This window comes from Puma concolor, chromosome E3 (assembly GCF_028749965.1).
Source record: "Puma concolor isolate L17-30 chromosome E3, mPumCon1.1.hap2, whole genome shotgun sequence".
Lineage (NCBI taxonomy): Eukaryota > Metazoa > Chordata > Mammalia > Carnivora > Felidae > Puma > Puma concolor.
Window position 1 is genome coordinate 27,520,686 of NC_141682.1, and position 15,966 is coordinate 27,536,651.

A 15,966-nucleotide genomic window follows, 5' to 3' on the forward strand; every position below is an offset into this window, starting at 1 on the left:
GGTTCATGGGTTCAAGTCCCGCATCAGGTTCTCTGCTGTCTGTACACAGCCCATTTCAGATCCTCTGTCTCTCTCTCTCTCTCTCTGTCCTTCCCCAGCTCGCATGTGTGCTCTCTCTTTCATAAATTACATTTTTTAATTAAAAAAAAAAAAAAAGAAAAGTTACAGACATAGTAAAGGAACTTAGCTGTGGGAAGGTGTTGTATAAAGCAAGCCTGCCTTACCCTTATCTCCGTGCTAAGATTCTTCTGTTTCAACTTGACAGCTCTTTCATGAGTGACGGTGAAGTCCCAGCAGAATATAAGTTTAGTGATCCCTCTGGAGTAGATGTGAGGGTTAATGAAGTTGTTCCGGAAATACCTGGCCATGCTAGGGAAGGCAGAAACCAAAATACTCAAGTGTTATTGAAACAGGCATTGGGGAGTGCAAGAATTAAACAAAGGGGAGTCCTACCATTAACCGGGACAGGCAACATGGAACAGTCAACCTCAGGTTCTACTGGAACAGTGCGATCACAAACATAATGGTTAAGACCACTGGCTTCAAGATCTCATAGGTCTGTCTTATAATCCTGGATTGCCAGCTGGGAGATCTTTGTTATTTTAACTGCAATGAGCCTCAGTTTCCACATCTATATAATGGGGATAATAATAGTACCCACCCACAGAGTTTATATGAGAGTTATATTAGTTTCCTCTAGCTGCTGTACCAAACTGTCCCAAACTTAAGTGGCTTAAAACAACACATGTCTACTTATTCTCTTACTGGAAGTCAGAAATCAGAAACTGTTTCTAAAATCAAGGTGTCAGCAGAGCTGTGTTCATTCCTATCCTTCAGCAGGAAATGTGTTTCCCTGCCTCTTCCAGCTTCTAGAGGCTGCCTGCATTCCTTGGCTGATGGTCCCTCCTGTCTTCAAAGCCAGGAGAGCTGCAGCTTCCATTCTGTCTGACCTTGACCTTCCTGCCTCCCACTTACAAGGACCCTTATGAATAACTGGCCCATTTTAAGATCCTTAACTCAGTCTCATCTACAAAGTCCCTTTTGCCAGGTAAAGTAAGATATTCACGGGTTCTGGGGATTAGGACTTGGACATCTTTGGGAGGCGGGGGGAATTGTTCAGCCAACCACAAGAATCAATGTAGTGGTTAGAACAGTAAGCACTTGATAAAGGCAGATGCTAATATCATGGAGACGTCAGCAGGACTCAGTGAAATCAGCCGAGGAAGCACTCAGCACTGAGCCTGGCATGTAAAAAGTGCTGAGTCAATACCTTTCCAAAATTTGCCACCACTAACAGTAGCTTTAGGAACTTTTCCTGGTTTGATAGGACAAAACGAAATCTCATTTTACTCTGAATTGTGTGCTGGCAGTGAGGTTGTTACAGGCTGAACTATACACTCTAAAAACTCCTATGCTGAGAGCATAACCCCTAACCCCCTAACCTTCAGAAAGCAACAGTATTTGCAGATAGGATCTTTAGAGAGGCAATTACATTAAAATAGGTCATCAAGGCGGGCCCTCATCCAATATGACTGGTGTCTTTATAAGAAGAGAAGATTAGGACTCAGACATGCACTGAGAAAGACCCTGTCAGGTCACGGTGAGAAGGCAGGCATCTATAAGCCACAGGGAAGCCTCGGAAGAAACCAACCCTGCCAGGACCCTGATCTTACACTTCTAACCTCCAGAACTTGAGAAGATATATTTCTGTTGTTTAAGCAACCCCGTCTGTGGTACGTTGTTATGGAAGACAGAGGAAAGGTCCTAGGAAGACCTAGGAAAACGAATACAAAGGTTGAACATCTGTACCTCCTCTTTGACAGTTGTCAAGGGACAATTGCCTATCCATGCCCTTCCTTCCATATAACTAGTGGGGTCACTGCATCCCTATTTTCAGACTGACCAATTTCCTTGAAAGCACACAAAAACCTCTCTTCTTTATCCAAACTTACAGTTTGTGTTATAAAACGGGAATGCTCAGACAGCAATAGAAAGTCAAAATTGCAGAGAAACTGTTTCCTGGGGAACTTTTCAGTCTCTTGAATTTTACCTAAATCCAAAATGAGCTTAGGATCGAGAAATGCAGATACTCCATACCTAAATAGCAAACTGAAAAAACAGACAATCAAACATGCTCCGATTGTGAAGATGTAGGCCAGCTGCATGTTGTAGGGTGCCCCACTGCTCCCGTGTTGGACCGTAGAGTTGGTGTAAAAGCCATAGTACATCACTGTGTCCTGAAAATAACCCTGAAAGAGGCAAGAAGCCAGAGGTCAGGTGGGTCTCTTGAGAAAACAATGACAATGGTCAGCACCCTTCACCTTTTCCATCTGCAAGAAACTTGCATCAGTCAGTTTCGACATTTTGTTGGCAGGGCACCCAAGGTCACTGAGAACGTAGACGTTTGGGGGCACCTGGGTAGCTCAGTCAGTTAAGAGTCTGACTTCAGCTCCGGTCATGATCTCACAGCTCATGGGTTCGAGCCCGGCATCGGGCTCTGTGCTGAAAGCTCAGAGCCTGGAGCCTGTTTCGGATTCTGGGTCTCCCTCTCTCTCTGCCCCTCCCCCACTCGTGCTCTGTCTCCCTCTGTCTCAAAAATAAATAAACATTAAAAAAAAAAAAAACATAGTCGTTTTATCACTAGGCTCTTTGAGTTGGGAAAGGACTCTCAAACCCTCCTTACAGTGGAGGGACCCAGGTGTCACCACCTGAACCCAGTGACCAAGCAAAGCATGACTAAAACCAGGACAGCCAACCATGATGGGCCTCTGTCATCTTAATATGACCATGTTAAGTATTATAGTCAAACATGTTTGATATGAAACAAATCAAGCTGTTAGGTCTAAATTGCAATTTATAGGAAATACGGGCCAGAGGAACAAGTCAGAGAGACTATAAGGAAACAATTGATTCCACAAGGTAGGATGTTGGAGTTTGTATGACAACTGGCCTGGTTTCTGCAACAAGCCAATGTCAAGAAAAGAGAGGGCTGTGTCTGGAGAGATCATTCTTTTTTTCTTATTTTTTATTTAAAAAAATTTTTTTAATGTTTTTATTTATTTTTGAGACAGAGAGAGACAGAGCATGAGCAGGGGAGGGGCAGAGACAGAAGGAGACACAGAATCTGAAGCAGGCTCCAGGCTCCGAGCTGTCAGCACAGAGCCTGATGCGGGGCTCAAACTCATGGACTGTAAGATCATGACCTGAGCTGAAGTTGGCTGCTTAACTGACTGAGCCACCCAGGCGCCCCTGGAGAGATCATTCTAGATTAATTGCAAATTCAGAGAAAAAGCAACTGAATGCAAACTGGGGCTTTAATTGGATCCTGGTCTGAACAAACAAGCTATGAAAGACATTTTGGGGACCACTGGGAAGATTTTAATATAGTCTGGATTTTTAATGATATTTTTAATTTTGCTAGGTGTGATAACTGCAGAAAGTGTCCTTATTTTGCAAAGATGCATGTTGAAGAAATTTGGAGTAAAATGTCCTAATGTCTTTAATTAACTGTGAAATGCTTCCAAAAAATAGTAAGATAAAACAATGTGGCTAAACGTTAACAATTTAGAAACCTGCATAGTAGGCATATGAGTGTTCATTTACTACTCTTTATTTCCTGTATGTTTGAAATTTTTCATAATAAAATGTTACATATATACAAATATAAAAAATACAGATCAGGGTGCCTGGGGGGCTCAGTTAAACGTCCAACTCTTGATCTCAGCTCAGGTCATGATCTCACGGTTCATGGGTTCGAGCCCTGCATCCAGCTCTGTGTTGACAGCATGGAGCCTTGCTTGGGATTCTCTCTCTCTCTGCCCCTCACCTGCTTGTGCTTTATCTCAAAATAAGTAAATAAACTTTAAAAAATAAAGCCCTAGGGGCACCTGGATGGCTCAGTCGGTTAAGCGTCTGATTTTGGCTCAGGTCATGATCTCGCAGTTTTTGAGTTCAAGCCCCGCATCAGGTTTTGTGCTGACAGCTCAGAGCCTGGAGCCTGCTTCAGATTCTGTGTCTCGCTCTCTCTCTCTGCCCCTCCCCTGCTCATGCTCTGTGTCTCTCTGTCTCTCAATTATAAGTAAATGTTAAAAAAAATTTTTTTAAATAAAAATAAAAATAAAAACAAAGCCCTAAAAAATAAGTTAATTAAATTAAAAATGTACATCACAACAAGGAGAATGAAAGTAAATGAGGAAGAAATTTACATAATAATAATTCTCACTTAATGCACTTAACACAAGGGAGAATTTTTAACAGAAAAAGAAATTTAAAAAGATAAGTGGGAGAACTTGATTTTGAACATTCTACTTCAAGAGTCGGCAAATTTTTTTCTGTGAAGAGCTAGATAATAAATATCTGGCTTGGTAGCTATAGCAACAACTCCACTCAGCCACCGTAGCAGGAAGGCATCACAGACACCTAAACAAATGGATGTGACTGAGTTCCAGAAGGACTTTATTTATGGACACAAATTTGAATTTCACGTATAATTTTCATGTTTCACAAAATGTCATCCCTGTTTTGATTTTTTTTCAACCATTTAAAAATGTAGAAACCAATCTTAGTTCATTGGCTGTACAAAACTAGGTGGCAGGCCAGATTTGGCCCCAGCTATAGTTTGTCAGTCCCTGGTCTACAGAATACTAGTGGCAGAAATCTCTTCTAGAAGGTAAACTCACAAGGCAGGGGCTATAAGTGTCAATAGGGAGATGGGTAAACAAATTATAGCTGCTGTTAAAAAGAATACTATGGACTGGGACGCCTGGGTGTCTCAGTCGGTTAAGTGTCTGACTTTCGCTCAGGTCATGATCTCACAACTAGTGAGTTCGAGCCCTGAGTCCAGCTCTGCGCTGACAGCTCAGAGCCTGGAGCCTGCTCCGGATTCTGTGTTTCGCTCTCTTCTACCCCTCCCCCACTCACGCTCTCTCTTTCAAAAATAAATAAATATTTAAAAATTAAAAAAAAAGAGTAGTGTGGATCTATATAGATGCTCAAGATACATAGTAAAACAAAAAAAAAGTTGCAAAAACCTGTAGTATCCTGTTTTCTTTAGGAAAGAAGAAGGAAGAAAAACAGTGGACAAAGATAGGCTCTAAGCTAGACCATTAGACAAGGGAAGAAGACTAATGTGGACCTTCACCTAATTTTCTCTCTTTTACAGTAGCAACTTTTCCCCCCTCTGTCTCTGCCCCTCCCCTGCTCTCTCTGTCTCTCAAAAATAAATAAACATTTTTCAAAAAATTTACAGTAGGAACTTTTCAAAAGGAGCGTTGTATTTTGTACAAAGAAAAAGAAAAAAGAAAAAAAAGGTAGCTCTACAAACACCAATATGACATATCCACCACAGAGCAGATGAAAGGAAGTGAGTCATAGGTGGTATATGTGAATGATTCATCTTTTGTTAAAAAACAAAAGAAAGTAGAAACAGAAGAAAGGGATGTATATGTACACGTATACATGTGTCTGTGTGTGCACAGAAAAGGAGATGGTGAACAACACAAACTATTAATATGACTACCTCTAGAGACAGAAAGTCTCCTGTGTTGTGTATATGTTACTTTTAGGGAAAAAAAGAAACACATTTCCAAGTCCCACTTTGCCTATCAGTTGACTCCCAGGCAAAATGAGGGGTCTGGAAGGTATGTCTGGGGGTTTCTGAGTTGGTGGATTTCCAGGTGGGGGGAAATGGAGAACTTACCGCTCCAGTGAAAAATTCCAATCCGGTGAATTGGAGGGTGTTCTTTTCAGGCACAGTAAACTGAGGGATGATGATGAAGCTGAAGGTCACGATGAACGAGAAAATGTTGAACTTCAAAAGCCATCTCAGAAAGTTAAAATAGGAGAGGACGCTCGTTCCAAACTTGCCTCCAATGACCTTGAACGTCTTCTGCCATAGGCTGATGTAACTGAGCAGTTCTGACAGGCTGTTCTTAGATCTACGGTAAGCCTGGGGTAGGGGCACAAAGCATGTGGTAGACAGTCACTCAACAAACACCTATGAGAAGGTCCCATCCTAGCAAAAACGGCCACTATTTCCAGAGCGTTAGAACGTGCCAGGCATGCGCTCAGCGTGTTTGCAAACGTTATCTCATTTAATCTGACAGGCCACTCTTCCAGGTGAGTGCTATTATTCTCGTATTATTATTTTCCTATATTATTATCCTATATCCCAGGTTTGCTGTTGAAGGTGACGTTCACAATAGCTATGCTGTCCAAATAACTCAGCAACCTCTTATACACCTTTGCATGCCCACCTGGTTTCTCTGCACCTAGACCAACCCAATTTCTATGGCTTTCAATGAAACAGCCCTGAATTTTGGTTCCTCTTCCCCTTGGGTACCTTTCATCCCACTCTGCAAGGGGTACCTTTTTACCCCTTATCATGCCCATTTTGTTGACTGCAATAAAGGCCTCTTACCTGTGAAACGGAGTTCAGACACTGAGCACAGCAGTTGAACTCAAGGATACGGTGGGATTGCTTACTTTTCTCTTTGTCAACCATTTTCCTGTGGGGAATGCCAGAAGAAAGGGAGAGATACCAATGCCGTAATCGCTGCATTCCCCAAATATTTACTGAGTGTCTATGGTGTACTAGGCACAACCCAGGTAGTGAGACAAAGAGAATGATTTCCCTGCCTCATGGAGAAGATATCCTAGTTGGAAGGGAAAGACAATAAAGAAACGGTGATTTATACTATGGAAAGAAAAAGGGAAATAGAACAGGATAAGGCGATGGGAAATACTGGGATGGGGACTGTGTTATAATTTGAAATAGCATGATATTTGAGCAAAATCTTGAAGGAGGGGAGGGGTTAGTTGTATGGATAAGGGACTGCTCCGTGGCAGAGGGAACAGCCAACATGAGACCCCCAAGGAGGCCAGGATGGCTGGAATGGAAACAGCAGGGGGAAGGGCAGAGGGTACGAGTGATAACTGTTGCAGGGGGAGGCGGAAGGGTCCTATAAGTCATCACCCTTGAGTGGTTCTCAACCTAGGGAGATTTTGCCCCCAAGGAACAATTTGGCAAAGTCTGGAGACATTTTTGATTGTCAAAAATCTAGGGGAGAGAGATTTGCTATGACCTCTAGTGGGTAGAGACCAGAGATGTGCTAAACCCCCTACAATAAACTGGACAGTCCCCCACAACAGAGAATGATCCATCCTCCAATATCAGGCATACTGGGGTTGAAAAATCCTGCTGTAAAGTCTTTGGGGCCTTGTGAGGGGAATAAGGCCTTATTCCATGACAGAGGCAGGCATGCAGAGTTTGAAATGGAAGACTGTAGGGGCGCCTGGGTGGCTCAGTCAGTTAAGTATCTGACTTCGGCTCAGGTCATGACCTCAAGGTTGGTGAGTTCAAGCCCCGTGCTAGGCTCTCTGCTGTCAGTGCAGAGCCTCCTTTGGATCCTCGGTCTCCCTCTCTCTCTGCCCCTCCCCTGCTTGTGTGTGCACACATGCACACTCTCTCTCTCAAAAATAAAATAAAAACATTAGAAATGGAAGAGTGTTTTTTAAAAGATCCAGCCACAGTTGGCATCTTTACCTTTCCATGAATTCACCGCAGCTACTTTGCTCTGGTCCTTTCCCGGTTTTCTTTATACACCCAAATGCCCATCCCCACACCATCATCTCCACAGCCTGGTCCACATGGCCTCCTGCTTTGCCCAGGCAGTCTGTATCACTCCAGCTAGTCCTGTCACTGCATTCTCCTCTACCTTGACTTGGCCTGATTTCCTCTTTCTCATGTGTACGTTTCTTGTTGACAAATTCATCTCCGCTGTCAGACTTTGCAAGTTATCTTCGCAACCCCAGAACAAATGCATTATTGACTTATTTATTAGCAATTGTTGCATCCACTCTCCTAGTTTCTGCCAAGATGACAAGTTGCAAAAGAAAAAGGCCGTGGGGCACCTGGGTGGCTCAGTCGGTTAAGCAGGCGACATCAGCTCAGGTCACAAACGTGAGTTTGAGCCCCACATTGGGCTCTGTGCTGACAGCGCAGAGCCTGCTTCCGATCCTCTGTCTCCCTCTCTCTCTCTCTGCCCCTCTCCGGCTCACATACTCTTTCTCTCTCTTAAAAATAAACATAAAAAAAAAAGAAAAAGGCTGAAGAAAAGTAAATGTGAAGTAGTCTGAAGCCTAAAACAGCCCTCACTCTTTCACTATTGTTTTTTTTTTTAATTCTTAGCCTTAGGAAGCTTTTGAGGTCTCCTCCTCCTCCTCCTCCTCCTTTTTGTAAACTTTGAACTTTAGAGTAATTCAAGATTTGTAGAAAAGTTGAAAAAACTACAGAAAATTCCTATATGCTACTCACCATTTTCTCCTATTAACATCTTACATTTCCGTCATAGTTTGTCAAAATTAGAAACCAATGTTAGCATACTACAATTACCTAAACTTCACACGATTCTGATTTCACTCATTCTTCCATGAATGCTGTGTTCTATTCCAGGATCCCATGCCACATTGCATTTAGTTGTCATGTCTCTTTAGGATCCTCTAGTCTGCTTGATTTGGCTCAGGTCATGATCCCAGGATCGTGGGATCAAACCCCAAGTCAGGCTCCATGCTGAGCGTGGAGCCTGCTGAAGATTCTCTCTCTCTCCTTCTGCCCCTCCCCCACTCATGCTCACTCTCTCTAAAATAAAAAAAATTAAAAAATTTTGAAATTAAAAAAAAGAATCCTCTAGTCTCTGACAATTTTTCAGACTTTTTTTTTTTTTTTTAAGTTTACTTATTTACTTTGAGAGACAAAGAGAGATGGGGAAGGGCAGAGAGAGAGAGAATTCCAAGCAGACTCCACACAGTGTGGAGCCCGATGCAGGGGCTCAGACTCATGAACCATGAGATCATGACCTGAGTCAAAATGTAGAGTCAGATGCTTAATTGACTGAGCCACCGGGGTGCCCCAGACTTCCCTTATTTTTAATGACCTTGACAATTTTGAGGCGTACTGGTCAGGTATTTTGCAGAATGTCCCTCTATTAGGGGTTGTCTGATTTTTTCCTCTGGTGACACTGGGGTTACAGTCTTTAGGAGAGAATACCACAGAGGGAATGTGCTCTTCTGACCACATATCTCTGGCAATGCTAACCTTGATCGCCTGGCTGAAGGGGAGTGTAAACTAGACCTCATCACTGGAACGTTTCTGTCCCTTGCTTTTCATACTCCACCCTTTCAAAGCACATCACTAAGCATAGCCTGCTCTCCTGCTGAGAGGACAGAGGAGTATCTATACAGATTATTTGGAATTCTTCTGTAGCAAGACTGTCCTTTCTCTTGAATTTATTTCTTATCTTATCTTTCTGAGATGGGGCAAAAGTAGAAGACTGAGGTTCACATGAAATCTGGGAAAGAAGAAAAGCTTTGGGTCCATACTTAAGGTTCCTTTTCTCTTCCATGGTTCTTGGCTGACTCCTGATGGCTTTAATTCTGTCTCTAGAGGTCATTGGTATCAAAGATGCGATTAACTTTTGTCCTGTGGAGGAAAATAAATGGAGTTTCAGTCTGTTTCTTTCACAGAATATCAGCATTTCAAAAGATAGCACCGAACTTAGAGTATGTTTTTATAAGGGCACAAGGAAAGAATATATGGACTCAATGATCTCAAAAGCCAGAAATGAAAAGAAAATGGCAACATGGCGTATTTCTCAAAGTCAAACAAATGATAATGTTTGTATGCAACATTTGATATTTTCCTTTTTTCCAATGACAAGAAATATCCAATGAAGCCAACAAGCCCCTGCACATCTGGTCAGGCTCACTGTCCTCCCTCACTTGATTGCCTGCACCATTTTCTCTTGACCCCTGTACTCTAGGCACAGGCATCTTATTTACATTAAAAAAATTTTTTTTAATGTTTTTTCATTTTTGAGAGAGAGAGAGCACAAGAGCAGGGAGAGGGGCAGAGAAAGAGAGAGGGAGGGAGACACAGAATGTGAAGCAGGCTCCAGGCTCCGAGCTGTCAGCACAGAGCCCGATGCGGGGCCCAGGCTCATGGACCTCGAGATCATGACCTGAGCCGGAGTTAGACGCTTAATGGACTGAGCATTATCTTGTTTACATTTCTTGACTGTTGTCATATATGCTCTTCTGCCTCCTGGAACGAGTCCCCCATCTTCTCAGTATCATCAGATACTGCTGGCCATCTACCCAAGTTATCTCTCCTTTTTAAAAGAATACGGATTTTGTTTGGGAATCTACCCCCTCTGTCCCAAGGCCCTGAGCTTCTGCAGGGTGGGACCCATCTTCAGGCACAGGGCATGAGTCCCATGATTTCAAACTGATTGTTGCAGGTGACTGATTTAGGCATGAGCATGTAACAAGATGTTGGCCAATGTTCTGCGATGCACGGTCTGCTGAGGAGTTTCTTGGAAAAGGCTTCTTCCTTCTCAAAAAGGAAAAAACAAAAACAAGAAAAAGACAGATTCTTCTTCCTCTGGATGTTGTTGTGGCCACATGTGAAGCCTGGAACTGCTGTCACCATCTTGTAACAATGAGGAAGCCAGTTGGGGGACTACCACTGGGGTAACAACAGAATGGTCTGGCTCCCTGGTTGAGTTATGGAGCTGGAACTCCACAATTGACCTAGTTGGGGTGAAAAGGAAATCCCCAAAAGAGGGCCACCAACTCACTCTGCTGAAGACAAGGAATTTGTGTCTCTCCTGAGAGGGATGGGGGGCTAGACAGAGAGGAAGAAAGGACTAGGAGGAGGAGGAAAGAACACAGTGATGTGAGGAGACAGCAGCATGAGAGGAGACACCCCAGTCTTCAATAAAGGGGCTAAACCCACAAAATGCTTTAGTGAGAATGGATTTTTTCCCCTCTTAGAAATCACTGACAATGCCTGGACTTCATGACTGGAGCATTATGAGATGAAACAGACACAAGCAGCTGAGAAACCACTGTTTGGCCTCAGGAGCAGAAAGGCAGGGAGACAGTATCAGCTAAGACCTGGTGTCATGGCGGACTTGGCAATAAGGGCCATCCTATGTTGCCAAATCCAGGGTGGGGAGGAAATGGACTAAAGCAGGACAGCAGTTAAGGCATCAGGCCAGACAAACCTGTATTTGGGCCCTGGTTCTGCCAGGTCATTTAATTCCTCATCAAGCAAATGGAAGCGACAAATGTGCCAGCCTCAAAGTGTGGGGAATAAGTAAAACTAAATTTGATGGGAAAAAAAGGAAGTGCTTGGCAGACTGCCAGGCACAGAAAGTGAGCTTGGGGGCAGGGGGGGGGGGGGGGTGCTGCCTGAGTGGCTCAGTCAGTTGAGTGTCTGACTTCAGCTTATGCCATGGTCTTGCAGTTCTTGAGTTCGAGTCCCACATTGGGCTTGTTGCTGTCTGCACGGAGCCAGCTTCGGATCCTCTGTTCCCCTCTCTCTGCTTCTCCCCCACTTGTGCTCTCTCAAAAATAAGTAAACTTTAAAAAAAATAAGAAGAAAGAAAATGAGCTTGGTCATGGTAAACTCCTTTTTAGGTGTTAGGTGCTCCCAAAGTGACCCCTTCCTGGGTCCATCCGTAGCATGCTTAGATCATCTACCAAACTTCAACCTATTTCATGTCTTAAAAGTAAAAAACCTTGTGGACAGCTTGGAGGCCTTCCTCATGCCCTTGCTAACTCCTTTCCCCCAGTGTCTCACCACCTTGAATGTTTTCATGTGAAGTGTCTATGCCCACACTTCCTGGGCTATGATGAAGGGTCTGAAGAAATGATTCATTCAAAGATGTGGAAAACTTCAACAACTGCTTGCTCTTTTTGTCATCTGGGTTGCCAAAGCTCTGAGAGTCTGTCACATCGATGTCAGAAATGGATGAGACCATACTGAAGCTTGAGTTCACTGGTGTCTTTTCTGGAAAAACCCGAGATGGAACATTCTCTGCCTCGACAATGATTTCATTCAGTTGGTCATCAGAAAACATCTCTTGCCTCCTCCAAGGCTTGTTCTCCCCTGGAGTGGCCTTCCAGAGACCTCATAGAGCAGTCACACTGACATCGTCAGGAGCCACCAGGAAAAATGATGATGATCACAGAGGGATGCCCCATTCACACTTTTTAAAAGACAAGGATGAGATTGCCAAAGCCAGTCCTACACAAATCATAACATAACTCTCTACATCTGCACAGAGGGGTCTCCTCATAAAGAGGTGTGTTTTCCTGTAGGACTTCTGTCTTGGTAACTAGGTAAGAAATTGGAAACAGAATCCTTCATTAAAGACAATAGGGTTCTAGAAACAGAAGGCAGAGATTCTTCTAAGTGACTCATAATCAAAGGGCAAGATTTTCCTTTTTTAATTTGGTGCCCTGGCCTAAAACTTATATTTTATATGTATATAATTTTATCTGCCTATATAAATCCAGACAGGTTTACAGTAATACAATTAATGGGGCATCTGGATGGCTCAGTCATTTGAGTGTCTGACTCTTGATTTCTGCTCAGGTTGTGGAATTGAGCCCTGTGTGGGGCTCTGTGCTGAGCATGGAGCCTGCTTGGGATTCTCTCTTTCTCTCTCTCTGCCCCTCTCCCCTGCTCATGCATGCACTCTCTCTCAAAAAAAAAATTTATAGTAATATAATTATTATCTCCTGACTGCCTTGGGTAGCCAACCCTGCCATTTGTCTGCCTCCTCATATCCGCCCTCCATTTTTCCCATACCCCCAGAAGCCACCTTTCCTGTGTAGGCACTGTGCTCAGTTAAAATTCTCCTGGCTTCCTTTGTGGTTAAAGATGGACTTGTAACCCCATTCTGGCCAGTGAGTCATAGAGCTCCAGGAATGCTTTTCAAAAGGTGACAGTCTGCCTAGTTTCACCTTTTACCTTTCATCATTTTTCCTTCTTCCTCACCAGAGGCCACCATTTTGAAAACAAGAGGACAAATGCTCACCTGAGAAGGATGGTGGAGAAAGAAGGTATAGAAAGAGCTCAGTCCTTGAGAGCATCCTGACAGAGCTGCCACACAAACTGTGAACCCCTCCCCTCCACACTTCTTGTTACATGAAAAAAAAAATTGCTAAGCCGTGCTATGTCAGAACAAGGCACTTGAACACGATTTCTACCCAATAGACCTGATTTGGAAATCACCTCGGCCAAGTTGTTTATTTAATAGTTGGGGAAACTGAGGTGCACAGAAATGAGTTGACCCCCCACCCTGACTGCCGTCTTCAACACACTTTCATTAAATGACAGAATTGGACCGGAACTCTATTCCTCCTCCCCACCAATGATAATTAACAGTAAGAATACCTGCCATTACTGTAGGCCCAGTACTTAAAATAGAGTATATAATTTAATTTTCATAATCACCCTATGCAGTATATACAACGATAAACCCCTTTTATAGCTAAGAAAACTGAAGCCCAAAGATGTAATTTGCCTAAGGTTACAAAACAAGCAAGTAGGAGAACTGAAGGTCAAACCCAGGTCCATCTAGACCCAAAGCAGGGCGTCTTAATCACTTTGTCCTGGCCCCTTCCTGTAACAAGATGCTGATGTATCATTTATTCATTTATAAATAAATGAACATTTGTGAGTACCTACCACATGCTGGGTGCTTCCTGGGTGCAAAGCATAACCCATCAAAGTGATGTTTTATCAGGAGGCTGTCCACCAACTAATTGTATGTGGTTTGAGAATCCAAACCAATGCAAAGCAAAATGATGAAGAAAACCAGATTCATCTTTGGGCCCTCTATTTCTTTAATTCTCTCTGCCTTCTGGGACTCTTCTTTTACCAGAGGCCCCAACCTCAGGCTGGCTAGAAAGAGCAGGCCAGTGAAGTTAGAAGCTATTCCTTTTCCCCAGTAGTTAAAGTCATTTTCTGCTCTAGTGGGAACCAAATGGAGAGTGTGATTGTCTATACCTCCATGGTTTTCCTCCCAAGTAGCCATACTCAATCCTCGAGGATATACCCCTCCTTGAGAAGGCTCCTAAAGAACGACGCTAAATGCTGCCATATAGGGTAGGGTGCCAGAAGGTGAGACATGGTTTTAGGTCATGAGGTCCTTGAATGCACATTATTGTACAGAGGATCCCATCGGTCTGTTTACTTCTTGTTGTTCACAGATTTGCCTCTTAGCATTCCCTGGCCTCTCTCTTCTGTTGTTTCCTTTTAGTTTCTCAGTCTCTGCCTCTGATCAGACCTTCATCACTGCACACAGTGATCCTTACAGAGCTTCCTAACCGATTTCATAGCATTCTGTCTTTCCCCAGTCCTACTGCTCCTACACTCTAGCATCATATATAATTATATGATTATTCAGAAAAATTTTGATCAATGCAGACTCAGAGGCCCTTGTTCCTGTAACTCATTCACCAATTAACTCGACAAATAGCTCTGAGCATTTACTATACGTCAAGCTCTATACTAGGTCCTGGAAGGTAATTCTACCTTCAATTCTTTGTTTCTTCCCTGTCCTTCCCGCCACACAAGCTGGTACATACACTTTGGGCCCATGTGAGTTGGGTTTCTGTCACATGAAACCAGAAGAGTCCTGATGAAGGTATCTTGATATCCAGGAGAGAAAAAAGTCTGCATATCTAAAAGGAAACCCCGTTATAGTAAATTAAGCAAATACTGCATCGGTTGCCACACCAGCGGCCAAAAGGAAATGGCGATGTCTGTATTGCCTTGAACACACTCCTCTCTAAGGTTGATTTTTTTGGTTACTATTCATGTAAGCCTTACCTTGGGGTGACTTGTGCCAGTCACATCCAGACAATGGCGGGTTTCCATAAACTGGGCGGGCGTTACTTTCACCCACAGAAGCAGGGTTCACTGGAATGAAGGGGCAGGAGACATCACCAATTAATCCCACCACACTAGATCTTACTGAGTAGGATGGTCAGTAAGACCTCAACCTTGACTTCGAGATCCTGACAGACTAACGATTGAGGGCTTGGGTGGAAAAGACGACATACATATGGAATCGATGCTGTTAAGTACAAACAGCTTTGATCAGTGGTTCTCATTTAAGTACAAGCCATGGTTAAAAATACTTGTTACAATGGAATATTACTCAGCCATAAAAATGAATGAAATCTTGCTATTTGCAACAACATGGATGGATCTAGAGGGTATAAAGCTAAGCGAAATAAGTCAGGCAGAGAAAGACAAATACTGTATGGTTCTACTCATATGCAGAATGAATTTAAGAAAGAAACAAATGAGTAAAGGAAAATAAGAGAGAGAGAGAGAGACAAACGAAAAAAGAGACTCTTAACTTTACAGAACAAACTGATGGTTACCAGGGGCAGGGGGGCAGGGGGCAGGTGAAACAGGTGATGGGGATTAAGAGTACAACTATCACAATGAGCACTGAGTCATGTATAGAATTGCTGAATCACTATATTATACACCTGAAACTAATAATAACACTATATGTTAACTATAGTGGAATTAAAATTTTAAACTTGATAAAACTTTTAAAAATTATTACACTAAGATCCAAGACATACCTACACATATATGACCGAAAAATAAGTTTCACTAAACAATACTTTGCTGGACTACATAAAAGGCTCTCCAGTACATTCTCATTCCAGCCCATTCTTTTTCATTTCATTTTTCAGGATTAACTTCACAACTTGTTAATGGGTTACAACTCAAGAGTTTGAAAAGTACTTGTCTAGGGGGTTGGGACAAACGGACAGAGCAGATGGTGTTTAGGGCACTGAAATTATTCTATATGATACTGTAATGGTGACATGTGTCATTATACTTTTGTCCAAACTCAGAATTTACAGTGCCAAGAGTGAACTCTGATATAAACTGTGGACTCGAGGAGATAATGATGTGTCGTAGGTTCATCAGTTTTAAGACATGTACCACTCTGGTGGCAGATGTTGATAATGGGTGAAGTCTATGCATGTCAGGGAAAGCAGTTGTATGGGAAATCTCTGTACCTTACCCTCAATCTTACTGTGAACCTAAAACTGCTCTAAGAAAAATTAAGACACAAAAGTGAAACA

General features: G+C 42.9%; 1 protein-coding gene across 2 annotated transcripts in view; it reads right to left on the bottom strand.

Moving 5' to 3' along the window:
• The window catches only part of TMC5 (transmembrane channel like 5), a 48,845-nt gene that overhangs the window by 26,060 nt on the left and 6,819 nt on the right, over nt 1-15,966 (bottom strand). The window contains exons 3-8 of one of the 2 annotated variants that reach the window (XM_025916829.2): nt 14,684-14,773; nt 9,379-9,478; nt 6,419-6,506; nt 5,699-5,947; nt 2,098-2,249; nt 225-369 (exon numbers count right to left, since the gene is read on the bottom strand). In XM_025916829.2, coding sequence (XP_025772614.1) covers nt 225-369; nt 2,098-2,249; nt 5,699-5,947; nt 6,419-6,506; nt 9,379-9,478; nt 14,684-14,773 — 824 coding nt within the window. Of the gene's footprint in view, nt 1-224; nt 370-2,097; nt 2,250-5,698; nt 5,948-6,418; nt 6,507-9,378; nt 9,479-11,644; nt 12,169-14,683; nt 14,774-15,966 lie in introns of those variants that run through there. The other variant, XM_086692948.1, reaches the window with a different exon arrangement.